Below are 20,147 nucleotides of genomic sequence, written 5' to 3' on the forward strand. Positions count from 1 at the left end.
GGGAGACAGAATCTATAGATTTGTGAGTGGTCTGGGGCCACATTTGTACAGAGATTGTTTGACGGCCTCCTTGCAAGACGGGATGGATATTTCCCGGATACAGGCCCATGCTCAGAATCTCGAGGAACGACAACGATAGCAAAGAAGTGATCGTGATGGTGACAGAAGACAAAGTAAGAGGGATAGATCTATGGGAGAGAACCGTGAGTATAGAGAGGGATCGAGACAGACACATCCCAGGCACTCAGGTCAGTCCGCGACTAGTGCGCCTCCTAGTTTCTCAGACGGAAGGTTCGATCGCTCTTTCCAGTCAGGGCAGGGTCAGAGTTCGAGGGCCCCAAGTTCTCAGTATCAGGGAGATGTTAGTCAGAGGAGACCTCCAGTACCGCGGTGTAGCCAGTGTGGCAAATTACATTCCGGACGGTATCGTCAGGGTTCGGATGCTTGTTATGCTTGCGGGCAAGTTGGTCACATGATGAGAAATTACCCCTCAGCGAGGGATAGAGCTGGGACTCAGCCTACAGGTTCAGCAACGGGTTCTTCTTCAGCACGCCAGACAGCACAGACTCCTCAGACTACAGCAGGTAGAGGCAGAGGTAGAGGGGGAGCATCTACTTCAGGTGCTGGGCGACAGGATCTCGAGTCTTCCCCAGATGTTGTCACAGGTACCCTGACTATATTTTCCCATGACGTATATGCTCTGATTGATCCAGGTTCTACCTTCTCATATATTACTCCGTATATTGCTGATTGTGTTGGGGTGAGACCCGAGCCAATTAAACCTTTCGAAGTATTCACTCCGGTTGGTGATCCTTTAATAGCGAGGCAAGTATATAAGAACTGTGTAGTCATTATACGTGATCGTCAGACAAAGGTTGATTTGATTGAACTTGAGATGATAGATTTTGACGTAATTATGGGTATGGACTGGTTGGTGTCATGCTATGCTAATGTTTGTTGCCGGACAAAGGTAGTTCGATTCAAATTTCCGGGAGAGCCCATACTTGAGTGGAAGGGTAATACAGTTTCCCCAAAGGGTAGGTTTATTTCCTACCTTAAGGCGAGAAAGATGATAGCCAAGGGTTATATTTGTAATCTAGTTCGGGTTCATGACACGGAAGTGGAAGTGCCAGCTTTCCAGTCTGTCCCGGTAGTGAATGAATTCCCAGATGTGTTTCCCGACGAGTTACCAGGCCTTCCTCCAGAAAGGGAAATCGATTTTGCTATTGATGTAGTACCCAACACCGAGCCTATTTCTATTCCTCCCTATCGAATGGCTCCAGCAGAGTTGAAAGAGCTAAAGGCACAGTTGAAAGAATTACTCGAGAAGGGTTTTATTAGACCCAGTTCATCACCGTGGGGAGCACCGGTCTTGTTCGTGCGAAAGAAAGATGGGTCGCTACGAATGTGTATCGATTATAGACAGTTGAACAGGGTGACTGTGAAGAACAGATATCCCCTTCCCAGAATCGACGACTTGTTCGATCAATTACAAGGTGCTAAGTGGTTTTCTAAGATAGACCTAAGATCGGGTTATCATCAAGTGAGGATCAGAGAAGAACACATTCCCAAGACAGCCTTCAGAACGAGGTACGGCCATTACGAGTTCCGAGTAATGTCGTTTGGGTTGACAAACGCCCCGGCGGTGTTCATGAATTTAATGAATAATGTGTTCAGGTCGTTCTTGGATCTTTTTGTGATAGTGTTTATCGACGATATCCTGGTATATTCTCGCACAGAGTCAGAACATGCAGATCATCTAAGAATTGTTCTTGGCGTTCTTCGAGATCGGAAATTGTATGCAAAGTTTTCGAAGTGCGAGTTTTGGCTAAAATCCGTGGCATTTCTAGGTCATGTTATTTCAGATGATGGTATCCGAGTCGACACTCAGAAAATAGAAGCTGTGAAGACTTGGCCAAGGCCTACGACACCTATAGAAGTTCGTAGTTTTCTTGGGTTAGCAGGGTATTACAGGAGATTTGTAGAGGGCTTCTCATCTATTTCAGCCCCATTGACGAAGTTAACTCAGAAGTTGGCTAAATTCCAGTGGAATGATTCCTGTGAGCGTAGTTTCCAAGAGTTGAAAAACAGGTTGACCTCAGCGCCAGTGCTAACACTTCCAGAAGGGTCCGATGGCTATGTCGTATATTGTGATGCCTCCGGTGTGGGAATAGGATGCGTATTAATGCAGCATGGGAGAGTCATTGCATATACCTCGAGACAGTTGCGAAGGCATGAACAGAATTATCCGACTCATGATCTCGAATTGGCCGCGGTTATCCACGCCTTAAAAATATGGAGGCACTACTTGTATGGTGTACGTGTTGACATCTATACGGATCACAAAAGCCTCCAATATATTTTCAAACAGAAGGAGTTGAACCTGTGGCAAAGGCGATGGTTAGAATTACTAAAGGATTACGATGTGAACATTCTATATCATCCAGGGAAGGCGAATGTAGTGGCAGATGCACTTAGCCGCCGATCGATGGGTAGTTTATGTGGAGTTCCTTCAGAAAAGCAGGAAATGGTTCGTGAGCTCCATCAACTAGCAAGTCTCGGCGTACGTGCGACTGATGCAGGAGATGCAAGTATTAGCGTCAATGACCCCCCAGTTTCATCATTGAATCTAGAGGTGAAGGAACGGCAATATGAGGATTCCCAGCTAAGTCATTATCGAGATCTAGCTCACGAAAAAGAAAAGTCTCCATTAGAAGTTTCCATAGAAGGGGTCCTTAGATATCGGGGCAGGTTATGTGTACCGGATGTGGCAAACTTACGCCAACGGATTTTAGAGGAAGCACATTATTCCCGGTATTCTATTCATCCAGGTGCAACCAAGATGTACCACGACCTTAAGTTGCTATATTGGTGGGATGGCATGAAGCGAGACATAGCAGGGTTTGTAGCCCAATGTCCAAATTGTCAGCAAGTGAAAGCCGAACATCAAAAGCCAGGAGGTTTATTGCAAGCAATGGAAATTCCTACGTGGAAATGGGAAGAAATTAATATGGATTTTATAGTAGGATTACCCCGTACGCGAGGGAAGTATGATTCTATATGGGCGATCGTGGACAGGCTCACAAAAGCAACTCATTTTCTCCCCGTCAGGACTACGTATTCAGCGGAAGACTAAGCTAAATTGTATCTCAAGGAGATTGTACGACTTCATGGTATTCCTTTGGCCATTATCACGGATAGAGGGGCGCAGTTCACAGCCAAGTTCTGGAAGTCCTTTCAAGAAGGTCTAGGTACTCGAGTTAAGCTCAGCACGGCGTTCCACCCACAGACCGACGGGCAAGCCGAGCGCACTATTCAGACCTTAGAAGATATGCTACGAGCATGTGTGCTGGACTTCGGTGGTAGTTGGGACGAGCATTTGCCTCTTATTGAATTTGCCTATAATAACAGCTATCATTCCAGTATCCAAATGGCCCCGTATGAAGCCTTATATGGAAGAAAATGCAGATCTCCAATTGGATGGTTTGAAACCGGAGAAGTACAATTGATAGGCCCCGACTTGGTCCAACAAGCAGTTGAAAAGGTTAAAGTGATTCGAGACCGACTGTTAACAGCTCAAAGTCGCCAAAAGTCTTATGCGGACAACCGCCGACGGGATTTAGAATTTCAAGCTAATGATTGGGTATTCCTGAAAGTTTCACCAATGAAGGGAGTAATGAGGTTCGGCAAAAAGGGGAAATTGAGTCCAAGATACATTGGACCTTATCGAATCGTCCGCAAGGTGGGAAGAGTAGCCTATGAGTTGGACTTGCCTTCAGAGCTCGAATCTGTACACCCAGTATTCCATGTTTCGATGCTCCGCAAGTGTATTGGAGACCCCACGAGGATTGTTCCGATTGATGATGTACAAGTGACAGAGAAGTTGACATACGAAGAAGTGCCCATTGCTATTTTGGATAGACAAGTGCGAAGGCTTCGGAATAAAAAGGTTGCTTCAGTCAAAGTGCTATGGCGGAACAATAATCGGGAAGAAATGACTTGGGAAGCGGAGGAAAAGATGAAATATATGTACCCCCATTTGTTCCAATCCCCAGAAGAGATTCAAAATGAGACGTCGACGATATGAGGTATGAATGTTTTAATTTTATGTTTTTGGTCGTGTGTGGCCATAAATGTGTTGATATTGTGACATAGCCCTGTGAGGCGATGATATTATGGGTCGTTGTGGTAAATTGGTAGTGCCAAATTACAAAGGGAACTCTGGCAAAAATTTTCTAGAATCCCCGAGTGTCGAACATTCGAGGACGAATGTTCCAAAAGGGGGGAAGAATGTTACACCACGGGAATTTTTCCGTACTTGTGTGATGAGTAGAACAATGAAGGACTTGAGTGTATGGTGTTTTACTAAGTCGAGAATGGCTAATTTTGCATTTTTGGAAATAATAAAGTTGCAGAAAAATTTTCACCCAGTGGTCGTATATGGCACTATACGGCCCGTAAAGTGATTTACGGACCGTATAGTGCAATCGTCTTTCATTACGTCAAAAATCTCAAGATTCTGTTAAGTGTTGAAATGGTTAAAGACGACCCAGAATACGGCCCGTAAACTGGTTTACGGACCGTAAACCACCAGGTCCCTCAGCCAAGACTTTCTGTAAATGTTGAATATGGTTAAATACGACCCAGTTTACGGCCCGTAAACCAGGTCGTAAACTGCCATGTCCACCAGCCAAACTCTCTATTTTTGGAATGCTTAAATACGACCACAGTGGACGACCCGTAAATAAAAATACGGTCCGTAAACTGCAGTTTACGACCACTGTTCACCCGACGAGAATTCATTAAACATCAGCTTTTGAGTTATTAAAAGGAACTTAGGCCTCATCTTATTTCATTCTTCATTCATACAACTCAAGAACACTCTAGAACTCTCCAAATACTTCCTCCATAAGAATCCAAGACAATTAAGGGAAAGCTAAAGATCAACAACACAAAACCTATGAAATCAAGTGCAAGAACACATCAAGGGATCATCTAAGTCAAGTAATTCCCAAGAAGGTGAACTAGGGTTTTGTTTAAATGAAGAATTTCAACTCAAGGGTTGTTCAACCACTATCCAAGGTAAGTTTCATGATCATTCTATGTTGTTTGAAGTATTGAAAAGCTTAGACACTTGAAATGTAGAAGAACATAGAAATGGACCATTATTGAGTGAATAGTGCCATAAATGAATGATAGTGGGATTGAATTATGAACGTTGAAGTGTTGTGAATACAAATACGTTATAAATGATGTTTATATCATGAAACAAGCGTTAAACGCATGAAAATGCAAGGGCGAGTCATAAGGCTAATTATGAGGGAAATTGGAGGAAAATGGTGGATTTTGCTAAATGTACGTAAACGACGATTGTTGATTTCGATATTGTGAGTAATGCTATGAATGTTGGGAGTTAGTATAAAACATGGGAAAAATAGTATAAACAAGAGAAGCGCTGTCCGACTTCTCTTAGAATTAGCGACGCGTTCTTGTGGTTAGTATGCTAATGTTGATATGAATTCTTTATGAAGGTAACGACGTGATATTGAAGGAGAACGAGTGAGCGATATCTTAGCTAAACGACCAAGGTATGTGAGGCTAGTCCCTTCTTCCTGATGGCATGAATCTTGTAGCACGAAATTCCTATTCTCTTCATGAGTTCTTATAGTCCGAAAGGCTAAGAGTCTAACTCCTTAATGTCTATATAAGATGAGGAATACGATATGATGATGCTAGTATAATGATGATGTTAATTATCGCTTACACTCACCTTATGTACTAGTTCCTTCAAGGTGAGGCAGAGTATCAATAGTTGTTCCATAATGGAATCGGGGGATCACGACCTTACGTCACCCCGATAGAATAAAGTTGATCTTGAGCCTTATGCATGTATTACAATGAGATAAGTATTTTATGATGAGTATATTATTATTATGAGCATTTTATGATAAGCATGACATGAGCATTTCACACCGTGCCTAGTTGGCCGGGCAGTCACCGCCAAGGCGGGCAGCTATACGGATACACCATGACCTTCGGGCATGGGCAGACACCACTAGTGGGCGGCATGAGATGGTACCCCGGACGCGGGAGGCCTGGACGCGGGCTAATATTATTGATTATCACACCGTTCCGACATGGACGGGCAGCTTGCATATGATGCATATATGTTATGAGGATGAGTATGAGTAAGATGGCACGCATGATTTCCTTTATGATTATCAGACAGATCCAGATATTTCACGTTGATGTTATCACTATGTTGTTGATGTTTTCTTTCATTGTTTATGCTTCTCATACTCAGTACAACATTCGTACTGACGTCCTTTCTTCGGACGATGTGTTCATGCCCACAGGTAGACAGAGAGGAGAGCTTGGCCCAGATCCTCAGTAACAGTCAGCTGGTTGAAAGCACTCCATTGTCCGGAGGTGCTTAGGATTATCCTTTTGGTATATATGTATATTTTGGGCACGACGGAGTCTTGTTCCGTCCATGTATATACAGTATGTTAGTAGAGGCTCGTAGATACGCAGTGTGGGTTAGATGGTCTCACAAGACGTTTTCATATGCATGTATATTATTTTGATGGCCGAAAGGCAATTGTGTATAAAGTATTTATGTTTGTTTAATTATGATTTTCCTACAACTGGTATGTAAATTGATAAAAGAATATTAAATGAGCAAGATAAGTAGTAGAGTGAGTGGTGCTCGGTAACTAGCTCCGGGTACCCGTCGCGGCCCCTAACTGGGTCGTGACAAAAACCATGAAATCAAGAGTGTGAAACTCATCAAAGTTCATCTACACCAAGAAATTGCAAAGGAAGTGAAGTAGGGTTTTTGGCATAGAAGAATATTGCTACTCAAGGATCATTCCTACCACATCTCAGGTAAGTTTTATGACTTTCTCATGATGATTGAAGTATTTATACGTTGAAACACTTGGATTATAGAAGAGTGTAGTAAATGGGTCATAAAATGTGAATAGTGCCATAGTTGAATGATAGTTGGATGGAATTATGAATGTTGATAAGTTGGGTGTATAAATATGTTATAAATGACGTGTAGACCATAAAATAGGTGTGATGTATGAGAAAAATGGTGGAATGTGGTAAATGTAGATAAATGACGATTGTTGATACGATATTGTGAGTATTGTTGTGAATGTTTGGTAGTTGAAATGAAACATGGGAAAAGTAGTAGAAACAAAGGAAATGCTGCCCAATTTTCCCTAGAAAATAGTCACGCGTTCTTATAGTCGATTAACTGACGTTGATGCGAATTCTCTTGAAGGTAAAGACGCGAATATTGAAGAGGAACGATCAAGCGGTAGAATAGCTAAAGGAAAAGGCATGTAAGGCTTATCTTTTCTTTCAAAAGGCATGAATCCTTCAAGTCTTATATAATCCTTCTACAAAACGAAGCCTATGAGTCCTTCAATATATTGAATTACATATGAATATGATGGTGATGATAATGAGCTAGAGTATAGCGATTCAAGAAATTGTGGCATGATGTTCCTATAAGGCTAATGATGTTATCTTTGTTAACACTCGCCTTATGCTCTATTTCCTTCAAGGCGAGGCACGATACTCATAAACATTCATAATATAAGCGGGGGCTCTCGACCTTACGTCACCCTGACATTGTTATAGATTGTTCATAAGCCTCAATGCATGTCCTATGACCAATGTTTCGAGAAACTATGAGTCTATGTTCATAAAGGATTTTATATAAGATAAAGGTAAGAGATACGCTATAGAAATGATAATGGAAATGATGAGCTTAAGCCCAAAGATTATAAAGACTATCATGCGATACTTATACGAAATTCGTGCTACGAATACGATGTGATTTTCATAGATTGTCTTTAAATTTAAATGTGTGCATTAATGAAAGGTTACGATAAACTTATGAGATGTAGATGATGACAATGATGATGATGAGATATACTGATTCTTGTTATGATGTATGTGATGTGGTCGAGCCACGACGTGGCCGAATATGGAAGATATGTATGTGATATTGTCGAGCCACTACGTGGCCGAATACGGATACTGTCGAGCCACCACGTGGCCGAATACAGATATTGTCGAGCCCTACGTGGCTGAATACGGATATTGTCGAGCGCTACATGGCCGAATACGGATAATGTTTTATGTGTATGAGAAGCTACGGTACTACAATGATGAATTATGTGACATGATGATGTATACACTATGATGGTTCATGTACGACGATTATGTATATGTGATATATGTATGAAATGTATTCATCCTTAAAGGTCGCGCAGGTTTTGCCTTCACCTCATGACTTATGATTTCTTTATTATGTTTGTTTCATTCATGCCTTACATACTCAGTACAATATTCGTACTGACGTCCGTTTTCTTTAGACGCTGTGTTCATGCCCGCAGGTAGACAGGGAGACAGCACAGACCTTTAGGAGCTATATCAGCAGATTTGCAGAAGCACTCCATTATTCCGGAGGTGCTAATCGGGTTTATACTTTTGTGTATATATATATGTATAAGTATTTTGGGCACGACGGGGTCTTGTCCCGTCCATATGTCTAGTACTCTAGTAGAGGCTCGTAGATACGTATGTGTGGGTTATATGGTCTCACAAGGTCACTACTATATATATGTAGATATGTGTACATTATCTTTTGATAGCCAAAGGGCTTATGTATATAAAAGTATTTATGTTATTTAATGAAAATGATTTTCTTATTATTATGAGATTATGAACGCAAAAAGAGGCTTAATGAGTATGATGAGTAGTAGAACGAGCGGTGCTCGGTGGTCAGTCCCGGGTACTCGTCATGGCCCCTAGCTGGGTCGTGACAGCGCTTGCCCGATCTTGCAGCTCGGATAAGCACTAGGGGACTATTATACCCACATCGAGGTTTACGCTGGTTAGTGGAGAATGGAGGAACTCAACAAATCAAAACCGGACCTTCTATATTAATTTTCGATGTAAGGACCAAACGATCAGAATGAATCGTGTCCATTTAGTACTTGCTACGGCAAAACCAAGACCGGACCTTCTGCATTAGGTTTCGATGTAAGGACCAAACAATCAGAATGAATCGTGTCCATTTAGTATTTGCTACGGCAAAAGCAGAAGGAAACAAAATCCTCATATCATGTATGTACAAATACTTGCAATACAAAAATTATCGAAAATTCGAATTACGGTATTTCGGATGACTTCTTGCTAAAACACCTTACCCCGGTGATTATCGCCGTATTCCGGCATTACTTCATTCATATACCCTATTCCGGGTACTACAGTCAAAATTCGACAAAGGTTACAAGGTCACAGTGAATCGAGCCAAAATCTTTAAACTCCCTCAAATGGGGACTGCTATATCAAATTTTGCTAAGGCTGGGATTCAGGTGTCCGAAAAATATCGGCCCTAAAAAATAGCCAAAAAACACCGGCCCTAAAAATGTCTATCATGATTCAGAGACGTCTGAATTCACAAAGCATTAGATAAGTCCCACGGGCAAAAAACTCGATCAAATTCCCGGACAAAATGTACCGGATGAAGAGAAAAGCCGATATTTAGGCATAGTGCGGAATAATGACTCCGAGTCTGCTTGTCCTTAAAACGGACCGACAATTCGGGCAAAAGTCATAACAAACATTCAAACAAAAGAATAAAGAAAATCAAGAAAAATGCATGTTCCATTTATACAAAGGTTTTTACACCGGAAACCCCTACAAAGGCAAAAAAACAAAAGGCTAAGTACAGGCCCTGGTCAATCCGGTATGGCTGGATCCGGAGTGTTCGGACACTGTCCGCTCGGAGTCGTCGGAGTCAGTCTCGAGGGCTCTCTTAGCTTCTTCCTCGACCCTTTTAGCTTCGATTATCAGGACCGGAAGATCCGCAAAGCCATGCCCGGCTTGCTCAAGGGTGATCCTCCGAGACTTCCACCGTTCATACTCCACAACAATCGTAGTATAAGCCTCGGCAGCCTCCACACTCTTAAGGGCTTCTGCCAAATCGGCCTCAGCCTAGGCTATCTTTGCCATCAGTTCATCCTGCTCTTCCTTGAAGACCCTTTGGACTTGAGTGGCCGACTCGAGCTCGACCTTGAGAAGTTCATTAGCATCAGCCGCCTCTTCGAGCTCGATTTTCAGCTCATCACATACCCGGGCCCTGTCCTCTGCTTTCTGCTCAAACGCCCTCATCCGCGCTTTGTACATGGCACTCTCAGATTCGAGCAGCCGATGCCTTTCGGCCATGCTCGTGTCATCGGACTTGACCGAGTCCAGCTCCCCCCGGAGTTGAGAGATGATGGTTTCGAGCTCACCAAGCCTTGAGGAAAAACAAGCGTTGTCCTGGCTAAGGCCGACTTTGTCCGCTTCTAGAAGCCGGTTCTTTTCGACCATCTCGGCCAGCTCACCCTTTAATCGAAGGTTTTCGGCCTTTGTCGCATCGAGCTTGGGTTGGAGGTTGGAAAGAGTAACTTCTCGGTTCAATTCATCCTCCCTTACCCGCAAAAGGTGCTGAAACTTCTCCGTTTCTTGTCCTTGGGCATCCAGTTGGCCCTTGAGATCGTCAACCTCTTGCTGAGCACGGATGAAGGCTTCGTTAACAAGCACCACACTCTGTAAAAGAAGCAAGTCAAAACTCGGATAAACGAGAAACTAAAATTCTCAATGAATTATGCAAAGGATGGCTAATAAACTTACTCGATTGCCCGCGTGCATGCCCTCGTTAATGAGACACTGCCAGGGGACTCCATTCATCTTCCGTTTGTCCGAGTCCGAGACGAGCGACCTCAGGTAGCTTGCTACTCCCACCGGGCGAGATAAAAAGCTACAATCCTCGAGAACGGTGATTACGGCCGATCTGGTCCTCCTAGGTTCCACGCTTGGGGCCGGGAAGACACGCACCAGGCTATCCCTAGCTCGGTGGTCCGGCTAGCTGCCCCGTGGCTCGAGGGATCGGGAGATGTCTAAAACCAGCAGCTTCGCCGATAGCAGGAGGAGTGTTTGAGAACATGTCATCAAACTCATCCGACCTTGAAGCCGGAGTTGGAGAACTCGGAGCGGCCTCACCAGCTTCGGCAAAGGCAGGGATCTCCGAAGTTGCAGCAGTCTCATAGTCGGGCAGCAGACAAACATCCGTTGGAACTTCGGTCTCGGGGACCGGCTTCAGCAGCAGGTGTCTTCCCGGATCTTCTTGTCCTTTGCAGGGGGGTTTCTTCGGAAGAAGCATCACCTGAAATATCAACGAATTCAATCGACCTTAGAGGAGTTGGGTAATGAATTTCTTCCCCACTTGTGTGTAATGCCGGGGCTGAAGGTCCTTCCCCGGCTGAAGAAAGTGATGAAATGGTGATACCCTCCAGAATAGAAGCAACGGAAGGGGCCACACCGATCCTCCGAACGATGAGCTCGGGCTCTGTTTCATCTCTTAAAGTCCGAACGACGCTCCTCGCCCTCTTCTTCGATTACTGCCCTTTGTCCGAGGGATATTTTCTCTTGTTGGCGGCAGCAAGGATACGGGATGTACCCGCTGAGTCGAACTCGGGTGCCAACGTAGTGGGTTCAGCTACTGATTCCGGTCTCGGGTCCACCGAGCCCTTGGGCAAACCTGAAAGCCGAAGATGTTACACAAAGGAGAGTAGAAAAATGTCATGAACATCAATAGAAGCAAAGTATTACTGTGGTTTTGAGCGACCCATCGGTCACGAGAAAGGAGTCCCCATGTCCGAGCTTCGTGGGTGTGTTGGTTGAGGAGAGCAGTAACCCATTTGTTGATGTTCTGGACAGCCGGAGGTATCCAACCCACGGCTAGTATAAATAAGAGGACAAGTAGTGAGAATGTGGAAGAACTGGAGTTTGACAAAGCATTCAAAAGCAATTATTAGAAGAATTGAGACTTACGATTATCATTCCATCGCTCCGGAAAGGGCATGTAACTGGCCGGAATAATATCTGTGGTCCTCACCCGGACATAACGCTCCAACCAGCCTCGGTCTCTGTCTTCGTCCATTTTTGAAAAAATTGGATTCCGGCTTCGCTTAGCGAGCTTTATCACACCACCCCGGAACAACCTCGGGGAGTATAACCGTATGAAGTGGGCCAACGTGAACTCCTTTTTCATGTTATTGGCCAACAGCCGGAGGCAGGCCACGGTTCTCCATACAATCGGACCAATCTGGGTCAGGGTAACGTTGTAAGTCCGGCATATATCTAAAATGACCGGATCGATCGGGGGGTCGAGCTTGAGGGTGAAAGGATGAGTATAAACGTACAAGAAGCCCTCCCGATGGTCGGTGACTGACTCATCTGGTCCGGGGGCAAAAACTTGAACCGGATGGTTATCCCATCCGCAATCGGCCCGGACTAAATTGAGTTTGTCCTCATTTTTGGACGAGGGATACTGCCTTACATCAAACCCTTTATCGGAAACCGGAGAAGGTTTCTCAACCTCGAAATCTTTGTTATAGTTAGGTTTGGCGGTACAATGTCCAAAGCAGTGGGTTCGAAGGCGATCTTCCCCTTGGGTTGAGAAGTTGGCTCGGTTCGTTGAGAAGAAACGAAGGGAACATCACGGGAGGTGGTTTCGGTGTTAGCTGACATTTGGAGATTGTGAAAAAAGAGATTTGGAAAATTCGAAGGGGAAGTTAAAAAATAGGAGTGAGGGAACAATCAAGAAAGAAAGAACTCGAAATGGTAAAAGAGTAAGAAGAAGCAGCAGCAACACACTCTACAAAAACAGCTAGTGCAGAAGTTGGCAGAGTTGTTTCCGTTATCGTCATATAAGCAATGAATCAACAAGAAATATGAGTTGAAAGATGATGAAATGAAGAGAAATAAAAGGAAGAAGTGAAGAAATGAAATGGAAAGGTGAAGTGAAGAACTAAAAATGGAGAATGAAATGGATCGTAAAATGAAAAAAATGAAGCAGTGGAAGACGTTATATAGACATAGATCGAGGCAGTTACAGATCCCAACCAACCGGGGAGTGCCACATGTCCCGTAATTAATAAGAAGTGACTTGAAACGACGTGCATGACGGCGGTTGTCAGTGCTGACCATCCGGGATGAGACACGTGGCCGATGACAGAGGGACGTGACGCAACTGTTCCCGCCAAAATGTAAAGATAACAACGGACAAGTGGAGCCACCGGTTTCTTGATTCATCCACTTCCCGTTACTTCGATAAAACTACGGTCCGGAAAGTGTGGGGACTATCTGTATACGGTAAAAATCGGATATATGCTAGACCGGTGAGACCGGAGACCGAGGGAGAAAAGAAACAAGCACGAGCACGAAGACTTTCTTTTGGGACCGGAGGAGTGCTTGATCCGAAGAAAGCGAAAGACATCGTTTGGTCCGATTTCTCCATAGCCGAGTTGATCGTAGCCGTTGGCCCCGTTGATCGTGGCCGTTGGCCCGGTTGATCCGGTACACAATTGCCACGCGTCTATACTGTTCTGCCACATTGTACTGCCAATCGTACGGGTGTCAGATCGTACGACCTAACCTTATCTTTTTTAGGGTTTTTCTTTATTCAAAAGAGTTTTATATTGTAAGAGACCCATAAGGCAAAACTATAAATAGGGGTCATTACCCTACTTTTAAGGGTTGACCTTTTGAGTTCTAAAACATTATAATAGCAAAATATATAAGATCTCCCTCTCTCAGATTTTGGTCCGGATTCAGTGTTTTGTTCTTTAGCTTTTTAGCTTTATTCGATTCACAATATTCATATATCATTACATACATATATTTAGCCCAAACCATTGATTATTATTCACTTCTTCTTAGCATATCCATATTTATCTTTGGTCAACTAAATAGGTTAAAGCTCAACCACATATACTATGCCTCACTTATAAATTTTATTGATTACCTAAATTCGAGGTAAACAAAAATGAGTCTCAAGGGTTTTGGTGTGGAGTTGATTTTTCAATCATGTGGTGGGTATAGAAACAGAAGAAAGAAGGGAAGTTATTTATGTAACAACTGGGGTTAGTTTAGTGGGTTGGAATTGGAGGAGTTGACCTAAGTTTATTGTCCGATTTGGGAAAGAATTCTTTTTTTTTTCTTTTTTTTTCTTTTATCTCTGAAGTGAGATTTTGGGTTTTCAATATAGAGAAGATTTTGGAGGACTATTTTGGGCTTTGTCTTGCTTTTGAAGAGGGGATCTGAAGGATTTTGTTGAAGGGTGAAGCAACTCTTACTTTGGGGGTGTGGATGAATTAAGCAGCTCTAGTATTCATTCAGAGGAGATGGCATGTATGAAGTTGGGATCCAAAACAGATGCTTTCAAGAGAAAAGGCCAGGCCTGGTATTCTTATTCTTTCTAACCATTTTTTTTACTCTAATTACCCTGTTTCCTTTTCTTTTTAACCAATGAACGAACATCTTCCAAATACAGTGGAGTAGTTTTTCTTCATAGGCTCTGTGTGTGTTGTGCATTAGGCATAGTCCACATAGAGAAAAGAAGCTTTCTTAGTGGTGCAGTCAAATTCATCTTGATCTTGCTTGTCTACTATGTTGAAATCTGATAACTTGCTACCAGATTGAGTAGCTGCTTCAAACCTCTAATTGGGGGCTCATCACAAACTTCTCCTCTTGATTAAGTTTGTCTGTGCACATCTCAGTTTTATTGTGAAAATGTGTATATCTATTGTTAACCTATTAAAATTTTGCTGCCATCGCGGTTGAAACAATACTTTTACATTTGAATGTAAGGTAAATGTCACTAAACATTACCTAAGGAAAAACATCAAACAGTAGTTGTCATGGGGGAAGAAATTAAAACGAGAAATTGGACGAAAAAAAGCTAAAAGCACCTTGGAACAAATAGAGTATGGCCTCTTTGGGGTGCTCCCCTTCAAGGTCTCAAGTTCGAAACCCACTGGGTGCAAACAATTTCTGAGGGCCATCGGACTGGGGTAAAACCCTGAATTAACCGTGGTGCACTTGCGGGAAACTCCTTGCCGAGGGCCTGTGCACCCCCGGGATTAGTCGGGGCTCAAAGAGACCCGGACACCCGGTGCTTAATCAAAAAAAAGAGTATGGCCTCTGCAATGGTTTACTCAAATCCTTTTGACCAGAAGTATCGTTATTTGAGTTAGATTAGAATTTGTTCCACCAAAAGCACAGTGTGTTGCACACTAACCATGTACCCCGTAAGAAGCCTACATAAGACAATGAGCTGTAGGTATCAAGTTTTTCTTCGCATATATTCCAGGCTGATAAGTGTTTACCCGGTCAGGATTATGTTTCAAATCTTACAATTTGCCTGTTGTTCGTATGCTTGTAGGTTTTGCACAACTGGTCTCCCAAGTGACATTGTTGTTGAAGTTGGGGAAATGACCTTCCATCTTCACAAGGTAAAGTTTTCTCTACAAGAATTAATTGAGCTAGTGATGTATAGATCAACTGCAATATTGGCACTTCTCCTTCTTCTGCGTATGAATGATGTTTCGTGAAATATAGTCCTTTCAAATGTCCTTCCATTTGAAAGGACATTTGTCAAAAGTTCTCGTACCTCTTGGGTTGCTCTCAAGTACACCTTATTCATACTATTACCTCAAAAAAAAAAAAAAAAAAAAAAAAAGGATACCTTATTCATACTTGTTAACTATCTGCTGTAAGGAAAACAGTTATTCTTTCTTCTTCTATTGGTACTTCCAGGATGCTTTATGCTTCTACATTTTATGAAATTAGGCAGACGTCACATACTTGGTCACCTTATAATGACCTGATGCTCTCTACTAGTCTCTTAGAGCTAGCTTCTATACTTCCAAGCAATAGTAATGTTCTAAGACAAAACTTTATCAAAATTTTGGCCTTTTTTGCATTTGAAAAAATACTGTAAATCGTCCCTGAGGACAATTTCAAATTCATTTGATTGTATGGAGTTCCTTAAAGCTTGTCAGATCTAATTTAAAGTTAGATTGCAAGGAAGATTATTGACCTTTTAGATTTGTCTCATTTAATAATTGCAGTTCCCATTGCTTTCTAGAAGTGGGGTTATGGAGAAACGGATTGCAGAAGCATCTGAAGGAGAAGATGGCTGTGTTATTGAACTCACTGATACCCCTGGTGGTGCTAAAACATTTGAGCTTGTAGCTAAATTTTGTTATGGGGTTAAACTAGAGCTTACAGCGGCAAATGTTGTATACCTTCAATGTGCCGCCGAGCATCTTTATATGACTGAAGAATATGGGGAGGGGAATCTGATATCACAGACAGAGGTCTTTCTAAATCAGGTAGTTCTCCGTAGCTGGAAAGACTCTTTGAAGGCACTTCAAACCTGTGATGATGTTCTCCCATATGCTGAAGAACTCAAAATTACAAAAAGGTGCATTGATTCATTGGCTGTGAAGGCATGTACTGATCCCAACCTGTTTGGTTGGCCTGTGATGGAGCACGTTGGGCCCTTGCAGAGTCCTGGAGGGAGTATCTTATGGAATGGAATAAGCACTGGAGCTAGGCCAAAACATTCAAGTTCCGATTGGTGGTATGAGGATGCATCAACTTTAAGTTTACACCTTTACAAGAGGCTAATTTCTGCTATGGAATGTCAAGGCGTCAAACAGGAAATCGTTGCTGGTTCCCTCAATTATTATGCTAAAAAGTACCTTCCTGGGCTAAACAGACGGCAGACCTCTTCCGAGTCTAGTAACCGTTGTCTTGCACCAGTTTCTTCTCTATCGGAAGAAGATCAGAAGCTTTTACTTGAAGAGATAGATCATTTACTGCCCATGCAAAAAGGTCTAGTGCGAACTAAATTCCTCTTTGGCCTACTGAAAACAGCCTTGATTCTTCGAGCTAGTCCCTCTTGCATATCAAACTTGGAGAGAAGGATAGGAATGCAGCTTGATCAGGCCACTCTTGAAGATCTCTTAATGCCTAATTTCTCTTACTCGATGGAGACACTTTATAATGTGGACTGTGTACAGCGGATTCTTGAGCACTTCTTAGCAAATGATCAAGGAACTGGTGGTGAATCACCTTGTTCCATTGATGATGATGAACAGCTGATGGGTCTGACGCCAATCACTATGGTGGCAAAACTAATAGATGGATACCTTGCAGAGGTTGCCCCAGATGTTAACTTGAAGCTTCCCAAATTTCAGACTCTGGCTGCTTCTGTTCCTGAATACGCAAGGCCCCTGGATGATGGCCTTTATCGTGCAATTGACATCTATCTCAAGGTTTGCTATTCTTTTTTAGTAATGATAAATAATTGCAATGTTGTCACTATGCATGCTTACTGAAATTTGAGACTTGACCCTAGCAGCCTTAGATTCAAGTGCCATGTAAATAATCTTGTTTATGCATGCAGTCACACCCATGGTTGGGAGAATCAGATAGAGAACAACTGTGCAGGCTGATGGATTGCCAGAAGCTCTCATTGGAAGCTTGCACACATGCTGCACAGAACGAAAGACTCCCTTTGAGGATTATAGTACAAGTACTCTTCTTTGAGCAGCTGCAGTTGAGAACATCCATTGCAGGATGCTTCCTTGTATCCGAAAACCTTGATGGGGGTTCAAGGCAGTTGAGAAGTGGACCACCAAATGAAGGAGGCGGCTGGGCTACTGCCGTCAAAGAAAACCAGGTGTTGAAAGTGGGGATGGATAGCATGAGGGTACGTGTCTCCGAGCTCGAGAAGGAGTGCTCAAACATGAGGCAGGAGATCCAGAAGTTGGGGGGTCGATCGAAAGGATCAATGACTTGGGGAAATGTCTCCAAGAAGTTTGGCTTCAAGTTGAAGTCTCAAATGTGCAGTGCTCAGGAGGGATCAGTTAGTAAGATAAATGATGGAAAGGCTATAAAGGATGACAAGGCCGATCGAAAGCACAAGAAAAACTTATCTATAGATGAATAATTCTCTGTTTCTATTCTTTGAAGGGTGTTCGTTTGTTTCTGTTTAGTTTAAGTGTCCAATTTCTTTGTCATATATGTTGATTAGGTTCTTTGACTATCTCGTCTTTGCAGACTACATTAACATCGTCAAGTGTATTTTTATGTATCTTTATTAAAATCGTCTGTCGCTGTCTTTTACCTTCGACAATAAGTGCAAACATCTAAATTGTCCAAATAGATCTGTTGTAGGCTGTCTATGTGAATGAAGAACTTTTGCATTTCATGTTTGTCATTATGAATCCTGCAAGGTACACTGATTTTGAAAACCCTACTTAACTGTTATTGGTGTGACAACGTTTTTTTTTAAAAAAAAAAAAAAAAAAAAAAAAAAACTGGAGATGCCAGGTTGAATTGCATGGTTTGTAGATCGATATTCAACTATGAAGATGGATTCTATTCGGAATGTTAGTAGCTTTAGAGTGGGTAGTTTCTGTAGAATTTACGGGGCCTTTCTTCCCTTTTTTTACACTAGGTTTTTATGCCTATATGCCTAAGTCATGGTGAGGCAGATATCACTTCGACGTTTTAGAAAAAGGAAGAAAAAGCATTTAGTATTTTTTTTTTTTTTTAATTCTCTGAGTAGTGTGGTGTTACTCAAGTGAGATATTTAAAAGTAGCAGCGGAGTCAGAAATAGCATTAAGGGGATTCAATATTTATAAAAGTAAACTATATTAAGCTTGTGTTTAAAGTCGAGGGGCCTTGTAGTAATCATGCATTTTATTATTTTTGGCTTATAATATATATATGTATTATAAGTAAATATTTGAAGGCAGCTGGTGAGAGCTTTGAGGTGCTTTGAAATGACACAATCCAAAACTGGATTAGCAGTAGCAATTTAGTCAGTTTTAAGTTTTCAGATTTGAGTTTCTAGACATTTGAGAGGCACTTTTGGCCATTGTTGCATTACCTTTTTTCTGTCCTTGTTTCTTTGATTTTCTATACAGAACTATTTGTTTTAATAAAACACAACCAATTCCATGCTGGTTGTTTTAATTATATAAGAAAATAAATAAATTGAGCAATGGGTATCATATGACACCCCCCCCCCCCCCCCCGGGCTTCAACTAGTTAAAAGAGATATAACCAGTTGTTTAGACAAATATACTTATATTTTTTATAACGCTATTAAATATCTTTCTTCAGAGTTATGCAAATATCTTAAAGATAAATAATATAGACCTGTAATATATAATATTTTTGATTTAAACGGCTTTGAATAGCAGATTCCGAAACACGATATGATCCTTGAAAGTGTAGGATGATGATATGAATATATTTCTTTTTCTAGTGTTATATTTATGGTTATTCTTTACCGTCTTGCATCATCTTCATTTAACTAATTAATCTTATCATGCAACTACTTGGAAGTGCATCGTTGCTATTGTTTTCTATATGTTTTTGGTACTTTTTTTCCTTGAAAATAATTTTCATATAAGCATAAGTTGTTTTCTCATATATATATTTTGGTGTTCGGTAGGTAGGAATAGAAGAATATTTTTCAAAATTTTACTAGACGAAGACAATAGTTTCTTAATCATCCAACAAGAAATAGTTTTAGTAAGAATTACTCCCGAATAAACATGACTTCAATAGATTTATTTCTTTAATTAATATAATATTGAACTGGAAATTTTGAACCCTAAACTATGAACAAGAAAGAAAATATAAAAAGTAGACACAAGAATGGGGTTAATTGAAAACTAAGGCTATATTAAAGTCAAAACCCTCAATTAAGGAATCCAAATAAGCACCTATCTCCTAAGTAGACTTCAAGAAAATTGTATTCATCTTGCAATCCACCTTTATATATAAACAAAGAAATCAAGAAAAGCATCACCAAGTTCTCAAGTCTCTCAAAGACAACAATACTAATATTCAGCAAAAACTGAGTCTAAATGAGCTATGCTGGGCTATTTATAGTTTAGGCTAGCTTGTTACATAAAAGGCCCAAAAGTGGCACTCAAAAGTTTGCTAAAACGGTCAACACTGGCACCAATTGCGGGCACATGTGCTCAGTTGTGGGAGCAAGTTGTGTCGCAAGTGAGGCATTCGTCTCCTCTTTCCTCCATTTCGGCCTCCAAAGCAATCATCATGACATGAAACCCCCGAGATGACATCAAAGTGTGCTCAAGCACTTCCATTTTCATGAATAACCCTTTTAAAGCTTAGAAATCTTGAGCTTGGCTCCTTGTGAAAGGCCTTGATGCAACTTGGCTTGCATAATTCTCCCTTCTTG

General features: G+C 41.9%; 1 protein-coding gene across 1 annotated transcript; it reads left to right on the forward strand.

The window, feature by feature from the left end:
- Nucleotides 1-13,798: 13,798 nt before the first annotated feature.
- LOC132631572 (BTB/POZ domain-containing protein At1g30440) lies at nucleotides 13,799-18,133 on the forward strand. Its single transcript, XM_060347157.1, has 4 exons — nucleotides 13,799-14,314; nucleotides 15,296-15,365; nucleotides 15,984-17,195; nucleotides 17,327-18,133. Exons 1-4 carry the CDS (start codon nucleotides 14,256-14,258, stop codon nucleotides 17,870-17,872), a joined length of 1,887 nt encoding a protein of 628 aa, XP_060203140.1. The 5' UTR covers nucleotides 13,799-14,255; the 3' UTR covers nucleotides 17,873-18,133.
- The last annotated feature ends 2,014 nt before the right edge of the window (nucleotides 18,134-20,147 follow it).

The sequence above is a fragment of the Lycium barbarum genome, chromosome 3 (genome assembly GCF_019175385.1).
Source record: "Lycium barbarum isolate Lr01 chromosome 3, ASM1917538v2, whole genome shotgun sequence".
NCBI classification, from domain to species: Eukaryota; Viridiplantae; Streptophyta; class Magnoliopsida; order Solanales; family Solanaceae; genus Lycium; species Lycium barbarum.